This window comes from Acomys russatus, chromosome 13 (assembly GCF_903995435.1).
Source record: "Acomys russatus chromosome 13, mAcoRus1.1, whole genome shotgun sequence".
Classification (NCBI taxonomy): Eukaryota; Metazoa; Chordata; class Mammalia; order Rodentia; family Muridae; genus Acomys; species Acomys russatus.
The window spans coordinates 43,827,708-43,846,712 of record NC_067149.1 but is presented as its reverse complement, the minus strand read 5'-3'; the positions used below and the strand labels follow the sequence as shown (position 1 = coordinate 43,846,712).

Here is a 19,005-nt window from a genome sequence, read left to right as displayed (position 1 = left end):
GTGCACTGACCAAGGAGCAGGACGTTTGACACTCTGGTTGAGTGTGACATGGGAACCTTCCACCTGTGGCTGTCTAGACAGACCCCTCCTCAGGGCTGTGGCTGTTCAAAGTTGTTTGTGTTAAGTGAGGTTTGTGGGATTTCCTACCTCACCACTTCCTGTGCACTAGTGCGTGGCTGTTATACTTGCACTAATTCTTTGGTATAAGCCGTCCTCGGATCTCTCCTGGAATGATCATACCACAGAGTATACATGGTTGCCACACAACCTCTGAAGGGCTCCTAGTACCTCAGCTTCTATAGTGTGTTGAGCTTATAGTGGGGGAAATCAACTCCCCACCATACATAACCTAGTCTGACAACATGGCCACCTTCAGCCCAGGGGACCACCCAAAGGGGCCACCATTAACATAGTGACTTTTCTCTGTGCCAGCTGGATGGAGTGGAACCCTGGCTTCCCTCTGAGCATCGATGCCAAATGCCACAAGGATTTACCCCGAGACATCCAGTTTGACAGTGAAAAAGGAGTGGACTTTGTTCTGAACTACTCAAAAGCGTAAGTTTTAGGAACTTCCGTGGTGTGGGTGGCCCATCCGGTAGCGGGGAGGGAGATGGTGTTAAAAATGAGTTCAGGATGGTAAAGAAAGAACTCCATTCCACCTAAAGTGTCTGGACAAGGCAAACTGCACTCTCGATGGAGAAGGTTTGCTCGGAAGGGCAAACGCACAAGGCAAGAGTTACACTTGGTTTTTGTTCTGACTCAAGTGGTAAGTGTGTTTCCCCCATTGACTGGGATCCAACTCATAGGGTTTTTTTGTTTGTTTGTTTGTTTGTTTGTTTGTTTGTTTTTAAATTTTAGACCTCTCTAGACTTTCATTTTTTTAATATTTTTTTATTTATTTAATTTTTTAATTTATGTGTGTTGGTGTGAGGGTGTCAGATCTTGGAGTTACAGACAGTTGTGAGCTGCCATGTGGGTGCTGGGAATTGAACCCGGGTCCTTTGGAAGAGCAAGCAGTGCTCTTAACCACTGAGCCATCTGTCCAGCCCCCCAACTCATAGTCTTAACTGGCTAATCTGCAAAAAACTAGCACACAGGAAATGAAGGAAAGCAAAGGGGTCCCTGATCCAGGCCATCAAATGGTTAGAGTACAGCAGTGGACCTTTGGGTAAATAAAGGTTTCACTGGGGGAGGAGGGATTAAAGCTTTTCCATAAAAGTACAAGGTTGTGGGGTGATAAAATGATTTTTAATTCCTTGTCCTAAACACACCTTATAGTATTTGATAGACACGACTCACATTTGATGTTTCTTATAATAGGACCCTCATCCTTTTCCTTTAAGGGCCTTGAGCTGAGGGAGTGATTTAGCTGACACCATTCCCCGTGCGCTTGTGTGTATCCAGGCCAGAGGGTAGCTTCTCATTGCACAACTGCGAAATGACCTGAATCTAAACAGCCTTGACCCAGAAGCCTTCCCACACCAACAGCACTGTGCTGTGCTTATAATATTCCAAAGCAGGGGCTGTACTTAAAATACGCCATCACCTCTCCCAGCTCACTCTTCCTGTGGCCAATCTACCTGAAGATGGTGTCCAGGCTGTTGCCATGGAGCAGACTCTGTAGTGGCAATGACTAGAACGCCAGGGTTGGTCCCATGAAACGGATTCCTGCTCATTTATCTTAGGGAACCTCATGAGGTAGGCACATATGTTTGTCACTGTTCTGTTGCTGTGAAGAGATGCCACGACTGAGGCAGCTCTTAGAAAAGAAAGCACTTAGGTGGGGGCTGGCTTTCAGTTTCTGAGGTTAGTCCGTTATCATCATGGAGGGAAGCGTGGTGGCACACATGGTACTGGGGAAGGAGCCGAGAGCTTTGCATCCTGATCCACAGGAAGACACAGAAAGAAAGGGGTGGGGAGAGGGAGAAGGAGAGGAAGGGAGAGCTGGAGGGAGGGGGGAGAGGGAGAGACCTGGACCTGATTTGGGCTTTTGAAACCTCAAAGCCCAACCTCAGTGACACACCTATTCCAACAAGGCAGTATCTCCTAATCCTTGTAATCCTTTTAAACAATTCCATCACCTGGTGCCTAAGCATTCAAATATATCAGCCTATGGGAGCCATTGAAACCATCACGGCACATATTGCCCCCTCTTTGCAGTTGAGGAGCCTGAGAAATAACAAGGTTGAGGACCTTGCCTAAAGTCCTTGGCTAATAAACAACAGACATTGAACTCTGGGTTACATATCAGCACTGAAGTCCCTGAAGGATGCTGGCACAATCACAGATACTCTGTCAAAAATTTAGATCTTTCAGCACCACACCAAGGTTAGCAAGAACACCTTTCATACCATACTTTGACTCTTAGAGAACTTTTGTAACTGTAAAGTTGGGCCCCTGAAGCCAACTGAGCCTTATTCTCCCCTGAGGACTTTCAGCACTCCCCAGCACCCAGCACAACCACAGAGGAGTGTCTGGGAGTGGGACCTGCATATCTGCACACCCAGCAAGGATCCGGGGCTGACAACTATGACTCAGTCTCCTCAGTCTGGGTGTTTCCTCATCATAGCCATCCTTTTAAAACTTCACTGCTATTATTGACCATTTGTAGGTAAAGAAACTAAGATTCCAGTGGGTTATGAGCAGATAATTTGCCTATATACATTAAGGTAGAAACTAACTATGGTGGTCTGAATGAGAAATGACCTTTAGGTTTTGCACCACTTGGCACTCAGTTGGTGGTGATATTTGATAAGGTTTATTTGGGAGGTTCTGCTTTGCTGGAGGAAGTATGTCACTGGAGATGGGCTTTTAAAGCTTCCTCTTCCAGGTCACTCTTTTGCCTTGTGTTTGCATTTGAAGATGTGAGCTTCAGCTTCCTGCTTCTGCTGCCCGCTGCCTGCTGCCATGTTCTTCCCACCATTATGGACTCTAACCCTATGGAACAAGAGCCGGAATAAACTCTCCCTCTGTAACTTGCCTCAGTTATGGTGCTTTATCACACAGCAGGACCTTAACTTAGACAGAAGATGGTAGCAGAGAGCAGGCTGCTGTGAAGAACCTGCCTGTGTTTCTTGTTGTTGTTGTTGTTTGGTTTGGTTCAGTTTTGGAATGCACAGGCTAATCTCTGTCCTGGCCCCACAAGGCCAGCACCTGCCCCTGGGAACTGCCTGGGACATCAGGAGGCTCCTGAGCGTGGAGTGAAGACACTCTGCAGAGGCACAGTGGGCAGGGCAGGAGAGGTGACCTGTCTGTCCCTTGGTTTGCAGTGGGCAGGGCAGGCAAGGTAACTTGTCTGTCCCTTGGTTTGCAGGATGGAGAACCTCTTCATCAATCGCTTCATGCACATGTTCCAGTCTTCCTGGAACGACTTCGCTGACTTCGAGAAAATCTTTGTCAAGATCAGCAACACCATTTCTGGTGAGAGGGACCTTGGGGTTGTAGGGAAAGGGGACTTCATTTTCCTGTCTGGGATTTGCAGGCATCCGACCCAAGCTCCGGCGACATTATCTCCCCAAAAGTCTCAAGGCTCTCCAGACTTCTTCTTTATGTAAATAAGTCATCAGTGGCTCTTCTACACAGAACCACACCAGGAATGGGCTATTTCTTTTTAAGCATTTACATCAAAATAGCGTTGGAGGCTGAAGCGTTGGCGGCGATTGCTAATTCTGCGCTTGCAAAAGCCTCAAGTGCAGTTCCCAGCATCAACACCAGGTGGCTCACAACCACCAATAACTACAGCTACAGGGGACTCCAAAGTCTCTGGTCTCTGGAGACACCTGCACTGAACTGTTCACACACACGCACGCACGCACGCACGCACGCACGCACGCACGCACACACACACACACGCAAATAGTAAAAATAAAATTTAAAGCAAATGGGTCATTTGGACCAGAGTCCTGATGCTGTCCTGGACAGTAATACAGTAATGGATGGAGAGTCATGAGACACATTGCTTTGTAAGGAGGCAGGAATGGCTGGATAAAGACACTGACTTCAGCACAGAGGATGAGGACTCTCCCTTCTCTTTCCATGCTGGGATGAAGGACCAGGGATCTTGAGAAGAATGGGTGCCTGGGAGTCTTGCTGGTCAATGAGGCACAGTACAAGGAAAACTGTGCAAAGCCTGACCTGGAAAACTGTGCAAAGCCTGGTCCCTGATGAGGACCAGGGACCGTAGCAAGTGGGAGTGGCAAGTGAGAGGAGCCTGGATGCCTCAAAAAAGGCTCCCTACAAAGACTTGTCCTCACGCAGGGCCATGGGGGCCTGCCCAGCCGTCCTATCTAGGGGGTGTGCCCTCCTGTTCTCCCCACAGAGCGAGTCAAGAACCACTGGCAGGAGGACCTCATGTTTGGTTACCAGTTCCTGAATGGCTGCAACCCAGTACTCATCAAGCGCTGCACCAAGTTGCCAGAGAAGCTCCCAGTGACCACTGAGATGGTGGAGTGCAGCCTAGAGCGGCAGCTCAGTTTGGAACAGGAAGTACAGGTAGGCCTGCTGGCTGGAGATGTAGTCTTTCCACAGAAGCAACTCCCTGCTGACCGGTGTTTGCTGATCCCCGAGACTGCTGGCTTGTCTGTTTTGATTGGCAGTGTGCAATCAGCAATTTCCTCCTTTTGCTGGCAGCATCACCCACGAGAGCCTTGGGCACTGTGCAAGCCCCTTGCAGTCACAGGAAGGGCCGTCGCTATACAACTCTCACATCTGCAAACACAGTGTCAGTATTTTCACCATCCATCTCAATAATTACAAGAGGGCCTCTGACGCGTCAGGGGCTGTGACAGGTGTGTTCTACACACGCTCATGCAACCGTCACCCACTTTGCAAAAGTGACGAGACCGGAGAAAGAAGTAGGTCTTCGAGAAGGTAGAATGTGTTACTTTCTAATTAAAAATATTAGCACCACCTGGGCCTCCCTCCCCTCCCCCAAGCCAGTCTCCTGGCTCTCACTAGCAGGCTCAACCCCTTGCCTGCAGTTGTCTTAAAACAGAAAGAATTCAAACTAAATCAGATCGTATCTGATGGGATCTGTGAGGCATTCCCATGCTAGGTTTTATTTTGTTTGCTGGCAGTCCCAATCAACATCCCCCCACACCCCCAAGCATCTTTTCTTCTCCCTCTCCACACTGCAGCCAGCACCACTGGGCCTCCCATCTCCAGATGTCCATGTAACCTCTGGTCACCCTGTCTAGGTACCCAGCCCACACCAAGACTCCAAACACATCGCGTTCAGCCCTAATCTCCTACCCACTTGTCTTTCTTTGGGAGGTTACTTACCCAATTGAAGTTGGGGTCCTGATCCACACAGGCAGGCAGTCCTTCAGCATTCTTCTGGGCCTGTGTTGGTCCCAGGACACTCACTGCCAGCCACGCAGACAGACAGACAGCAATAGCTGTAACAACTCCTTGTACCCACCCCCATGCACAAAACCCAGCACGTCATAGGACTGATAGGACCTGAAGAGTCACCCTTGTCCTCAGCCACCCAAAAGCAGGCCCCTGCACTTCTCCAAGATAAGGCAACGTCCCCTTGCTGGAGAGCCCCTGCCACCTCCAAGGAAGGTGGCTAATGGGTTATCTTCACTTTGATATTCTGCTGTGGTTTAGATCATGAGACAATGATCCAATGCTCTAACGACCACCACTGACTAGACTTTTGCACACATGCTACCTTGTCTCTTACACAGACCCCAACTAATACCCCAGCACGATTCTTGGGGCCCGCCATCACTTCTGACACACCTTTCTTTGGCAGCCTCAGGGACATGTCATAGCTCCTAAAGTGTTTTGTTTTCAGTGTTGGGAATTGGACGCAGACCTCCCAGGGGTTAGCACGCTGTCTACCACTGAGCCGCATTACCAGCCTCTAATTATTTTATATTCTTTTCCAATGAAATTTGGTTTTTGAAACATGACTAGAAGGAGCCTGTTTCCTCCTCCCTTCATCTGTGGAGAGGAGCCCCATCCCTTCCCATCTCCTCCTCTCCAGAAGGGCCCTGTCCTGGATGACAATGACTCCTTTGCCCAGCAATGAACGTGATCTGAAGGAAGCCCGGCAGCCGCATCTGGGTGTCCAGCTTCTCCCGTGTACCCCCTCCAACCTCATGAAGCGCCTCTCGGAGCGCTCTTTCGACTTCTTTCATGAGCATCAAGTGGGTTTCAGTTACAGTGACCCTGAGTTAGCTATAGCCAGTCTTTCATCTTAGCTTTGAAAAGAAATGATTAAAAAGTAGTAAATAAAGATGTAAACCAGCTTTGGAGCTGGAGAGCCAAACCCATAAATTCTGAATTCCGCTTATACACAGGGTTTTAGGGTAAAATCCTGGATAGGTTAACACACCAACAAAAGAAGTAAGCAACTCAGGGGTGGGGGGAGCAGAGAGAGATTTAATCAGTATGGGCATGGAAGGGAAAAGACAATGGGGTCCAGTGACCCCCCCAATCCATCTTGAGGCACTGACATGAGCTTTAGGTTTAAATAGAGGAAGTCCTGGGTCAGGAGATAAGACATGGCTTAATAAGAAGTCCCGGCCTTTTTTATCTTTTTTTTTTTGTTGTTGTTGTTGTTCTGCAACTAGTCCAATGACGTTTTCATTGCTGGTTAAAGGGACAGATCTGGTTTCTAGAAGATAATTACTCCTGCTTCAGGCTGTAGTATATCTTGGTGCAAGCTATATCAGGATATAGCTATCTTGGTGCAAGTGTGTGCGTGCATCTGTGTATGCATGCATCTGTGTATGTGTGCATACATGTCCTGGTAAGTGTTATCTGTGTCTGGGGCCCAAGACTGTGACATATTTTAAATTTCTGAAGCAACTATTTTGGTTCAAATAAACTGCTGAAGCATGAAGAAGGCAGCATGAGTGGATCGCCGCAGAGATTTCACTGGGCTGAACGTGAGTGTAAAATGCATAGTCGTAATAAATAGATGCTGCAGGAGAAGATGAGACTTATCTCTGTGCCCTTGGCCTTGAAGACAGGTTAGACAGACTCCTCCAGCCATTAACATGCTGACTTGCAGAGTCCGCAGGAGTTTGGCCCAAAGTGAAAAACACAAACACAAAACAAACGCAGAGACAGCAGGCTGTCATCCTGCATTTAGTTACTGTGCACACTCAAGGGAGGAATAAATGATTCTTGGTAAGACAGTTTCCAGGTGCTTATTGTACACCAAGTTACAACAGGGAAGGTGTGTGTGTATGTGTGTGTGTGTCTGTGTGTGTGTGCGTGCGCACCTGCATGTCTTGAAGGCCATCACTTACACCCTGCCCTTGCCTGACTTCCAGGTCCATTTCTGTTTTTTGGGAGGTTTTTTGTTTGTTTGTTTGTTTGTTTGTTTGAGACAGGGTTTCTCTGTATAGCCTTGACTATGCTGGACTCGCTTTGTAGACCAGACTGGCCTCGAATTTACAGCAATCTGCCTGCCTCTGCCTCCCAAGTGCTGGAATTAAAGGCGTGCACCACCATGCCCAGCCCAGGGCCATTTCTGTAGCTTGAATATATGTGTCTGCCTCCCGCAGGAAGGAAACATTTTCATCGTTGATTATGAGCTACTGGACGGCATCGATGCCAACAAAACTGACCCCTGCACACACCAGTTCCTGGCCGCACCCATCTGCCTGCTATATAAGAACGTAGCCAACAAGATGGTTCCCATTGCTATCCAGGTAGGCGCACTGCTCAGATCAGCCCTTCTGTAGGACTCCTCGGACCTCTGAGATGCCGATGGGGGGAAGGAGCTTTCTGGACCAGCCCCATCCACTTGGCTGAGGGGCCCTGGCAGCTCTCGCTGCAGCTTTTACTGGGGTGGGAGAGAGAAATGAGCTATTGGAACTCACTACTGCTGTGGAGCGGCTGTTTATACCACAAGAGGCAGACGGTGGCTTTTCTAAGGTACCTTTGAGAAAGTCCCTTCTGGAGCTAAACACCCCGGGGAAGGCTTGTCCTGCAACGCCCTGTGCTCCTCCCACCCACCTCCTGACCAGTGTTTCCAGTGAACATGCCCACACAAGCCAGACAGGTGAAGCTGGGAGTTAAGCTGCAAACGGAAGCCACTGAGCTATGTCAGAGTCCTCATAGTCCTGGGACATTGTCTTCCAGGCAAGCAAATTCTTGCAGCCCCAGAGACAGTGGAAGGGACACGAGGGTGGGGTGGGGGTGGGGGGGTGGGGAGGTGGTCCCGGCACGTCTCGTGGGGAGGCAGGTGGGCACGGGGTTTCATCTGCCTGCAGTGTGAGAGCTGATGTGCAGACAGCAACGGTGAGTCCAGGAAAGGCACAGCAGGTCTAAGTGAAGAAGGCCTTGGGGGATCCGGCTTTACAGAGAGCCCATGAGGGGAGGGTGGAAAGATGAGCATCCAGCACACAGTGCCTGTGACCTGGACACTGGGTGCAATGGGAGTAATTTGGGGTCCCTGCACAGTCCAAAAGCCCTCGCCTGGGAAAGCTAAGAAATCCTGGAAACTGATGCATGGTGAAGCCTAAGTAAGAGCAGACACTATGCTTGATCTTAGGCGAAAAGGCCAAGAAGCGGTAAAACTGTGACACAATTTTTAAAATTCCAGTGAATTTGTTAGTTTCAAATAAACCTCTGAGCCACAAGGGAAGCAGCTTAGAACTTTTGTTCTGTCCAGTATGGTACATGAGCGGAAACATCGCTGTGCTGAATGTAACTATAAATTCCATTCCGTTGCCCGGCCCCGCAAGAGGGACTTACCACCGATGCATCGCTGACATCCTAAGTATTCTGGGTCCTAACGCATAGGATCATTGAGGTCATACACAGTACCTGTCTCCATCTGTGTAACTTCCGCCTTACTGCTGTCAATCATCTCACCCGGGCAAGGAGACTTAAGGTGCAAGTGCCCACAGTGAGCCACAGAGCTGAGATTCAGGCCCGTGGTCTCAAGCCGGCAGTTTAGGTCAGGTTTAGAATCCCAGGCTGTGAGTTCACAGCCAACCTGGGCTACAGAGTTGATACCGAGTGTCAAATTTTTAATTAATTGATTAATCAAAGCAGTGGGCAACGGATCTGTACCCCCAGTTTCCCAGGCCCCCACCCTTCCGTAGTATAGGAATTCCCAGCCTCTTATCAGATAGAGCTGCGTGAAAGAGTTCAAGCATTAGATGAAGGCACAGGGGCCATGGGAAACCACCACTGGAAAGTTCCAGAAGAGGGATGGATTACCACTGACAGGTGTTCTGAACTAGCTTGTCCCAGACTCATGTTTACTAGACCTAGAGGCCTGGCTTAAATCTCAGTGCTTTCCACTGTTCGCAGGAAGTAGGGCACTGGGCAAGCCACAGGACCTGGTTAGCCCTTTCTCTATGCCTGCCCAGGAGAACCAATGCAGCCCTGGGCAATGGTAGCATCACAGTCCCTGGGCCTACCCTTGAGCAGGGCCTACAGTGCTGCAACAGTCTGGATTTCCGGCTGGGCTGTAAGAGGACCATGGGTCTCTGTGCTGAGGCTGGCACGACCAGGACAGCTAAAGCTGTGCAGAGGTTCCCTGCCGAGGCTGCACTAGCTGAATTAGCCTTCCCCATAGAGGATGGAGATCATGGCGGCGGGTTTGGTGTGAGGCCGCAGACAGCCTGAACATGGGAGAAGGTGGAGGGGATGAAACCATGTCCAGGCCGAAGTGCTGCAGCACTGTGCACCTTCGGAGAGGACGGCATCTGCTCTCAGCCGACTTGGATCTCCGCAGGGCCATTGCCAAAGCAGAAAAAGCCAGACAGAGATGAGACAATATCATCTCATTTATGCAAAATGAAAGCAAGAACACAGCACGCCGCAAACCATGTACTTTACATGGGTAGACACTGGTGTGGGCTGGGTCACCCGGCTGTGTACAGGACAGGTGGGGAACAAATGAACAAGGTAAGAAGAAGCTAACTTCCTCATAATAAGGTTCAGTTTATGAAAATGACATGCAAAGACCTACGGAAGCAGTGAGACTTGGTGGCTGGGTATAAAGTGACATTCTCATTGTTTCTTGTCCTCCTCTGTAAAGGCTGAGATAGCTTAAAATAATAAGCGTATATTACCTTTTAGAGACCAAAGATGACCTCCTTGCTTCAAAGGCATTTAAAATAATGCAAACATGTTGTCCTGGGCATATTCTAGAAGACCTAGGACAAGGACAAGACTGGAGAGGTAGAGGAGAATGTGGCAGGCCATATATAAAAGCCCACCAAGGGAGCGCTTGTGTGGTATGGTCAGACAGAGAGGAGACTGACAAAAGTGTGGTGGGGCTACAGCAGGCAGAGCAATGGGGCATCCCTGGTCAGCTCGAGACTTCTGTGTGACCTGGAGAGAGGCTTGGTCACTTGGAGCCTCACTCCCTCCCTCTGCCAATAGGAAGGGTGAGGAACAATTGTCCTCATGTCCTGTTGAGGATTAAGTGATAACATATAAGACCCCAAGATGCAGCAGAAGGGCTCCAGAGTCAGTGTCAGGGTGTCTGCGTAGGACAGGTGTCTGTCTGTGTGCTCTAGGAAGCAGGCTACGGTGGCAGCTAAGGAAACAGAGTGAGCACTGGGAGGGGCAGGGCTCCCAGGACCCGGCTCACGAGGACTGTCTGGAAGTAGTACGCATGCTGTGCCGTGAAGGCGCATGTGCAGGGCTCTCTGCCTTAAGCCTCATCACTTAAGCAATCTGAAATGATCTCCCAGAGGTAGACAACTCCATTAAGGAACAAGTAACAAGAATACTGTGACGCTCGACAGTGTCTCCCTGCTCCCTCCTTCTACATCCCCAAGCAGTAGGAGCCTCTGGCTGCCCTACCTGCTCCCCTAGGCATCGTGGCTTAGGGCCCAGCACTGCCCCGGCTCTGGTGATCTTGGGATGAAGCTAAGACCAAGACCCAATGTAAATTCCTTGTGTCCAGACTCCAAAGACTTAGAACGGTCAAAGAATTAAATCTGTCAGGTGCTAGATTCAGAATGGTTTCGTGTTGAAGTCATAAAGCAGGTGAAGTAAATATTTACCTGTAGAATCTAGTCTTGGAGTTTTCTCCAGGCCTCCGCGCTCCTTCAAGCTCCGGGGAAGCTGGCTGGGCAAAGGCTTGTTCGCAGATCGGAGATCCAGTCATGTAGAGGGCTGAGGATTGATGGGGGGTGGGGTGGGGGGGTGAGTGTGTGTTCTTAGGTGGAAGGAGCCCAGAGTCCCATCCTCTTCTGCAGGGAGAGAGCTCTAAGCTTCTGCGTCTCTCCGTGGGGTTCTGCGTCTCTGAGGGGTGGGAGCCTTCACACTTAAAAGAGGACCAGATAACAGCATGCTTGGTCAAGAATAAGATAACAGAGAGAAAAAATTAGGTTTTAATTCATACACAGAGTCCTATACATTTAGTCTAGAGATGAGCGTCCAACCTAAGCTGACAAAAGGAAAAATAAAAAGCTTATGAAAACAGAGGAAAGGGCAAAAGACTTGGGGTCAGGAAGACAGAGAAAGGGGATGAGAAAGCGAGGTCTCATTTGGGATCCTGGGCTTGTAAAGCCCCTGGGTTGTAAAACTGACAGACCCAGGAGATCTCTCTGGCGCCTGTCTCTGGGGGCCCCTTGTTAATTCGGGGCTGCTTTGAAATGTCTGAGTGGTTCTTTGAAGTGTCTGGATGGAGCCAGAATAATTACATCTTTGGACAAATGGAATTTTATAGTTTCTTTCCGGAAATGGGGGGGTGGCACTTTCCCTTATCCGTGGGGAGAGGAGCTGACTCAGACCTCTGCCCAGAAAAAAATCCCACATTTACCCCAGGTGTTACATGTTTCTTTTTCTTTAAAAAAAAAACCATGGCTGATGAAAAAATATAATTTAAAAATATGTGGCTTCCTGGAAATTTGAATTTGTGTTGCTTGAATTGTATTTCTATTGGCCAGGGCTACTTTGGATGGAAAGACCAATCAGGAAGCCACTTGTAACCTCTCTTGTGAGGTGCCTAGTGAAAATACTTTAAGGAAGGGAGAGTTACTTTGGTGCTCAGTTTAAGGCATGGGATCCACCACGGAGGGCAAGGCATGGCAACAGAAATAGGAGGCAGCGAGTAGACATGGAGAGGGGCCAGGCTGTGGAAGCTCAAAGCCCAAGGCTTCAGATCCTAAAGCTTCCAAACCTTCCAGAACAGCACTGCCAGCTACCCAAGTGTTCAAACACACAGGCCTGTGAGGACGTCACATCTAAGCCACAGATTCGCCTTCCATAGTAGCTAGGGGGACACAGCTGAGTTTGCTCCAGGGCTCTGCAGGAAGCCTCTACAATCTCTGGAAGTCACCTGTACCCCTTCCTGGCTACTCTCGGCTAAAGAGCCCGCTTCTAGCGCATGGCTCTCCTGGGTCATCCAGAATGCGAGGTCTTCAAACGTTTCTGTGTCTGAGAAGATGGGGGTAGCCTAGTCGCCACCTTCCAGACTTGCCGGGGATCTCCCCTCCAGGGTCTGAAGAGAGGCTTGTTAAGGACAGTGAGTGGGCGCTGAGAACATGGCTAAGCAGCAAGGTGCTTGCCTTTCATGGGTAAGTTCCTAGGTCTGACCACACACACACACACACACACACACACACACACACACACACACACACATCACACATACACCCCACCAATGATGTGACCCCTATCAAAAACACTAGGGACACAGTCTGGCCTAGCTATGCTATACAGTGGTGCCACTAGCTAAATCACCACGACCTCCAGGGGCCTTATTTTCTGGGTTTAAAGAAGTGATTTATTTATTTATTTATTTTAAAAGAACAGATAACAAACTCTTAACATTTTAGAGGGAAAAAAAATCACTCGGCCCAAGCATGGAGTGCAACTGGAAGGGCAAAGGCAGACTAGGCCCTTGTGTGCATGGCTTCAGGGCTGGGGTTGGGGGTGGGGTGGGGTGGGGTGGCTCCAGCTGTAGATCCTGAGGTGGAGGGGTTGCTTCAGCTGCAGATCCTGTGCTGGGTATGGAGACTCAGCAGTGTGAGGTCCCAGCCCTGGCCCAGGAGGAGCTGAGTCTGGGGAACACCTGCATGGGGGGGGGGGGGGGGGGATGGAGTGGGCTGCTGAGCAGCAGTGGGTGAGATGGGAAGAAGCCAGGCAGTGGGGAGGGCCAAGGAGGAAAGCTTGGGTCATGGCCCCTTGCAGCTGCTCGTTCCTTTCCTGAGTCTACAGACAAGGAACCTACAGGCTGTAAGATGCATCACTAGGGCCCAGTACCACTTCCCTCACACTCATTATTTGAAAGTCACTGTTGATGTTTGGATTCTTCTGGAATTTCCCCCAGAGTCCGGGCTCTCCCCAGCTCTAAAGGAGAAATAAAGTGACACGGTCTCTTTCTTCAACACACCAGCTCAGTCAAGTCCCTGGAGAGAAGAACCCAATTTTCCTCCCTTCTGATGCAAAATATGACTGGCTTTTGGCCAAAATCTGGGTGCGTTCCAGCGACTTCCACGTCCATCAGACCATCACCCACCTTCTGCGCACGCATCTGGTGTCTGAGGTGTTTGGCATTGCCATGTACCGCCAGCTACCTGCTGTGCATCCCCTTTTCAAGGTACACACAGCCATGGCTCCAACCTACCAGGAAAGATCATCTTGGGGAGTGGCTGGCATCCCAGGGCGTGCGAGGGTGGGGCGGTGGTGGCTAGGAGTAAGCTGCAAAAAAAGGGGACTGGGAAAGACATTCAGGGACCAGGGCCAGAGCCTGCCATAGCCCACACCTTTAATCCCAGCATCCGGGAATCAGGGGCAGGCAGGTCTCAGAGTTTGAGGCCAGCATGGTCTACAGAGCGAATTCCAGGACAGCTAGGGTGACACAGAGAAAACCTGTGAAAAACAAAAACAAAAAAGGCCAAACCTCCAAACTAACCAAACTGGTGCTTAAGTCTCTTCTTTGTAAAATAGGTCAAAGCATCATAGGGCTCACAGTGAAGCCTGGGCAAGCACCAGAACTGTTAGCAATGAGCATCACAATGGTGTCCACAGGCCTCCTATAGCTCCTGGACAGGAAGGTCTATACACAGACCTTCACTGCCTCTCTGGGCCCAGAGCGATGCTGCTCTCGGCTGGCCTAGGCTGGGCTGGGAGTGCTGAGTGAAGATTTAGACCCTCAGGAAAGTTTCCCCTCCCCCACCCAGCTGCTGGTAGCCCACGTGAGGTTCACCATCGCCATCAACACTAAGGCCCGGGAACAGCTTATCTGCGAATATGGCCTTTTTGACAAGGTGAGTTCCCTCTCATGTGGGGCTTGGATGAGCTCTGCCTTGTGGCTCCATCCCTGAGGGCTGACATGTGTGAGAGACTCTGGCCCTTCTACCACCTGCAGCCAGCTCTCCTCTTCCCTGTGCAGCACCAGGGCTGCTACACTGGCTTGTCTCTCTGACACCTTTCTATGTACCTATCCTGTCCCATTCCAGCCTGAGCTTCCTCCATAAACCTTAAAAGATACTGTGACTTCTCCCACACACTACCATACCCCTGGCCATCCTGCCTGTGACCTTTGGAGCATTTGAACAGAGGTGTCCAATCACCATCCACCCGGCTCCATGATGTTCCCAGTTCTTTGAAGCTGATTGGCTGCCCCGGAGTTCTACTCTGCACAAAAGCCTGCTCTCTGCCGCAGCAGCCATATAGTGCCCAGTGTGTGTCACCCTCTCATAGAAGTAGGAGCTTGGCCTGCTTAAAGCTAAACAGCTCTCCTGTTGCACCTCACAGGAGTAGGGAGAAGTTGTCTGAGTACCTGAGGCCCAGCCACCCCACTGGCCTTTTTAAGTCTCTTGTAGATGAATCTGGGGGTATAGGTATGGACCGCTAAGGAGAAAAGCATCCAAGCTCTCTGAGAGGGCTCTCTCTCTGCTCTCTTACCAGGCCAATGCCACTGGGGGTGGTGGGCATGTGCAGATGGTGCAGAGAGCTATCCAGGACCTGACCTATCCCTCTCTGTGCTTCCCGGAGGCCATCAAGGCCCGGGGCATGGACAACACTGAGGACATCCCCTACTACTTCTATCGTGATGATGGACTGCTAGTGTGGGACGCTATCCAGTCGTGAGTGCGACCAGGTTCCGTGGGGAAGGGAAATCTTGAGGAAGCATGGTGGTGAGGCAGACCTACTCCTGTTGGGTGTCGATGGAGGGAAGGGGGGTGGCCGAAGTCAGACATTAAGGAATGACAGGAGTGCACGAGGGACCTGCGGGACACCGACTTCTGCCTGCCCTCCTGAGCCAGGTTCACAACTGAGGTGGTGAACATCTATTATGAGGATGACCAGGTGGTGGTGGAGGACCAGGAACTGCAGGACTTCGTGAAGGATGTTTACGTGTACGGCATGCGGGGCAGAAAGGCCTCAGGTGAGCTGCCAAGAGTCTCTGCTTCTGTTGCGGGGCCCATGCCTCTTGAGGAACAGGAGGCAGGAGACTGCCTCCAAGGGCACCCACCCACCTGAGTGCCTCCCTCCCATCTCATCTCTGAGTGTCTTGTCTGGGCAGCTCTTTGAAAACGTGGGTCGTGGGAGGGTGGGGAGCCAGGACAGAGGCTGAGCCAGGTATCGCTCACAGGGATGAACTCATGGTGTATGGCTCCATCTTAGGCTTCCCCAAGTCCATCAAGAGCAGGGAGAAGTTGTCCGAGTACCTGACGGTAGTGATCTTCACGGCCTCAGCCCAGCATGCAGCGGTAAACTTCGGCCAGGTAGGCCTAGCTAGCCCTCTCTAGGGGAGAACTGTCTCAGGTATCCCACAGTGGAAGCCACCACCAACCTCCCACCTCATTCCTCCCCACGTCCACCCCCAACACCTGGCCCAAGGGCCTGCCCTGTTGGCCCTTGCATCCCCACGTAGCCTGGAGCCAGCAGCAGAAGGCATGGACTCTGCATGTACACCTGAAGGCTCCCACCTGCCTGGGAACAGATGCAGGGAGGAAAAGGGTCTGAGGAGGGAGAGGACATCACTAAGGGGAGGCCTGGGACCCCTGGCAGAAAAGCAAAGAGGATGGCAAAGGAGGGGGACAGGTCAAAGGTATGGCTTGGGAAACTAGGAGTGGGCCAAGAAAGGTAAGGTGGGGACATCAGAGAGGTGGGTGGTGCCCAAAGGGAGAGATGGTGCCTGCTAAGCTGGTTCCCTATGAACCAAGGAAATGTAGGCATGTGGGTCAGAGGTGGGCAGGCACTGGGCTTCTGGGGCACCCACGCTGTTGGTGCTGTTTCCACAGTATGACTGGTGCTCCTGGATCCCCAATGCTCCTCCCACTATGCGGGCCCCACCACCCACAGCGAAGGGCGTGGTCACCATCGAGCAGATTGTCGAAACTCTACCAGACCGGGGCCGCTCATGTTGGCATCTAGGCGCAGTGTGGGCATTGAGCCAGTTTCAAGAGAATGAGGTGAGACTAGGCATTGCTGGAGGCAGCGTGGGTCACTTGAGTTTCAACCCCATTTTCCAGCCCAGGGCTTTGGGGCTCTGGCTCAAGCTAGACACCTGCAGCCAAGAATCCTGACTCTAAGGTGGAACTGCTAGAAGGGGTTGGGAGGGGGTGGTACTCCACCCCAGGTCCTCAGCCTGGACCTGAGCCCAGGGTAGGCTGGCAGCGGAGGGGATAGGCTCTGCCCCAAGTCACCAGAGGGTGTGTGTATGTGTGTGTGTGTGTGTGTGTGTGTGTGTGTGTGTGTGTGTGTGTGTGTGTGTTATCATCCCCTACCTCACCCCCAGTTCTTGATAAGTGGCTTCCTAGCTCCCCATAGGCAAAGTTAGAGCTTCCTGGTTCTTTCTAGGCACTCACAGCCATGCTAAGTGAAGGTCTTGGTGGACACAGCCCTTTGCAGTGCTTCAGTGCTGTTTGTCCCCATTGGCAGTACCCTTCTGCCCGTCCCAGGCCTGCTAATGTGCTGGTTCAACGCTCAGTATGAGCAGAGGAGCTGTCCCTAGGAGACTGACTTCTTTGTCAAAGGATGTCAAGTCTGACTTACTTTTTGCAAACTAAACCCCACATCTCCCCACCTCTTTTCCAGTCGCCAACACTGCAGATGTTGGTGTAAGCACACTACCTGCAGGGTGCTTCCCCCCTACCTCCAATCCCATTTTCCCTCCCTGACACCCAGGGCCTTTGCCTGTCTCAAGCCTTAAAAGGAAGATGGAAAAGACAAAAGATAGCAGGATTTTGTAGCCACAGAACCTCCAGGTTCCTCTGCCTTAAAAACCACTTGGCAACCAGGAAGTAACTTTGTTTTATAGCTCCAACCCTGAGCCTTTTGTAGGGAAAAGGAGGTAGCAGTTGTATAATCTGCTTTTTAAAAAATTGACATAGTCACCCTGCGGTGGCGGCACATGCCTTTAATCTCAGCACTTGGGAGGCAGAGGCAGGTGGATCTCTGTGAGTTCAAGGCCAGCCTGGATTACAGAGCAAGTTCCAGGACAGCCAGAGCTCAGAGAAATCCTGTCTCAAAAAAAAAAAAAAAAAAAAAAATTGACATAGTCATTTGTATATTCATGAGATAAAGTTGGGTGCGTCTATATATTGATACTGTTCAGTTATGACATCTGACCCCGAACAAATCACTCCCTTGACAACGTTCAGAATCTTCAGGTTTATACAGATAGACTCTATCATTAACTATTTACCCTACCCTGCTGTAGAACATTACTCACTCCTCCTTTGAACTCAGCAATCTGCCGTTTCTCCTCTTCTCTGGTAACTCCATTGAGATGATCAGCTAGGACTTTCTTTTTTAGGCAGGGTCTTACTATATAGCCCTTGCTGGCCTGGAACTCTCAAAAGATCTGGCAGCCATTGCCTCCCAAATGCTGAGATTTTTTTAAAAGGTGTGCGCCAATGCACCTGGTGAGATAGCAGTTTTTAATATCCCATATATGGTAGTTCCATCTGCTTCTTTCTCGTAACAGTTTGGCCCCCAGGTTCATCTGTGTTCCAAAGACAGGATTTCATTGTGCATGGCCAAGTAGTATTTTATCATGTATCACTCTCAGCAGGCAGCAAAGGTCAAAAGTGTTAAGGGTTGAGTGGATACACCTCTTCCTCCCTCCAAAGGACGAGGCCTACCAGTCTATATGGCACCATCTTAAACTATCTTTCATGGTCTGATCCCCAGCTGTTTCTGGGCATGTACCCAGAGGAACATTTCATTGAGAAACCAGTGAAGGAAGCCATGATTCGATTCCGCAAGAACCTGGAGGCCATTGTCAGTGTGATCGCCGAGCGCAATAAGAACAAAAAGCTCCCCTACTATTACCTGTCACCAGACAGGATTCCCAACAGTGTAGCCATCTAAGACTGGCCATCCCTGCCCCAGCATCTCTCTGGGACAGCCAGTGGCTTTGCCGGCCAGACCGCAGCTTGCCTGGCAGGCTCCGTGAGGACCTTCTGGCAGCTGGTGCCTCATCCAAGCTAGCAGTGCCGCTCCTGGGCGGTCTGCTTGTAAACTAAAGGTCACTCTAGGATGGGCAGGGGCAGCACAAAGCTTTCGCACATGCTACTTCTTCCTGACATCGGTGGTTGTACGGACACAGTTCAGGGACCTCCCACTCAGAGCAGGGCTGTACAGCTATGTCCCCCAGGCCACCTCAGTGCTTCCTCACTCAGCAGCAACAGTGCATCAGAGTAAGTGACAACTGTTCTGCGTGGGCCAGGGTACCTCTCCATTTATGCTTTGCCCAACTGCTTGCATGTAGCAAGTGCTTAAAAAGACTTCTTGAATTAAGAGTTTGTTAGGGGAGGGGAATAGGGTGAAAGTGGGAGGGAGGAATGGGAGGATACAAGTAATGGGATAACAATTGAGTTGTAATCTGAATAAGTCAATTAAATAAAAATATAAAATAAAACTTAAAAAGAGTTTCTTATAAAGTTCATTCAAAACAAGTGTCATTCTACATGCCATGTTCCCGTCAAGGCTGGCCCCGCTGCCGCCAAATCCACTATTTTCCTTTGATCACCAATTAAAAAGCTGAAGCCTACTACCTTCCCAAGTCACAGTATCTTCCCTGCTCCACACCAATGACCCTTTCTAGTTTTGTGA

The 19,005-nt window shown here is 50.4% G+C and overlaps 1 protein-coding gene across 1 annotated transcript in view; it reads left to right on the top strand.

Moving 5' to 3' along the window:
• Positions 1–18,541, top strand: part of Alox5 (arachidonate 5-lipoxygenase) — a 51,039-nt gene extending 32,498 nt beyond the window's left edge. Inside the window, exons 4-14 of the mRNA XM_051155149.1 lie at positions 433–555; positions 3,314–3,420; positions 4,319–4,491; positions 7,524–7,670; positions 13,331–13,534; positions 14,118–14,204; positions 14,848–15,026; positions 15,207–15,328; positions 15,568–15,668; positions 16,188–16,358; positions 18,082–18,541. Of these exons, the coding sequence (XP_051011106.1) occupies positions 433–555; positions 3,314–3,420; positions 4,319–4,491; positions 7,524–7,670; positions 13,331–13,534; positions 14,118–14,204; positions 14,848–15,026; positions 15,207–15,328; positions 15,568–15,668; positions 16,188–16,358; positions 18,082–18,261 (1,594 nt within the window). The 3' untranslated portion in view covers positions 18,262–18,541. The remainder of the gene's footprint in view (positions 1–432; positions 556–3,313; positions 3,421–4,318; positions 4,492–7,523; positions 7,671–13,330; positions 13,535–14,117; positions 14,205–14,847; positions 15,027–15,206; positions 15,329–15,567; positions 15,669–16,187; positions 16,359–18,081) is intronic.
• The last annotated feature ends 464 nt before the right edge of the window (positions 18,542–19,005 follow it).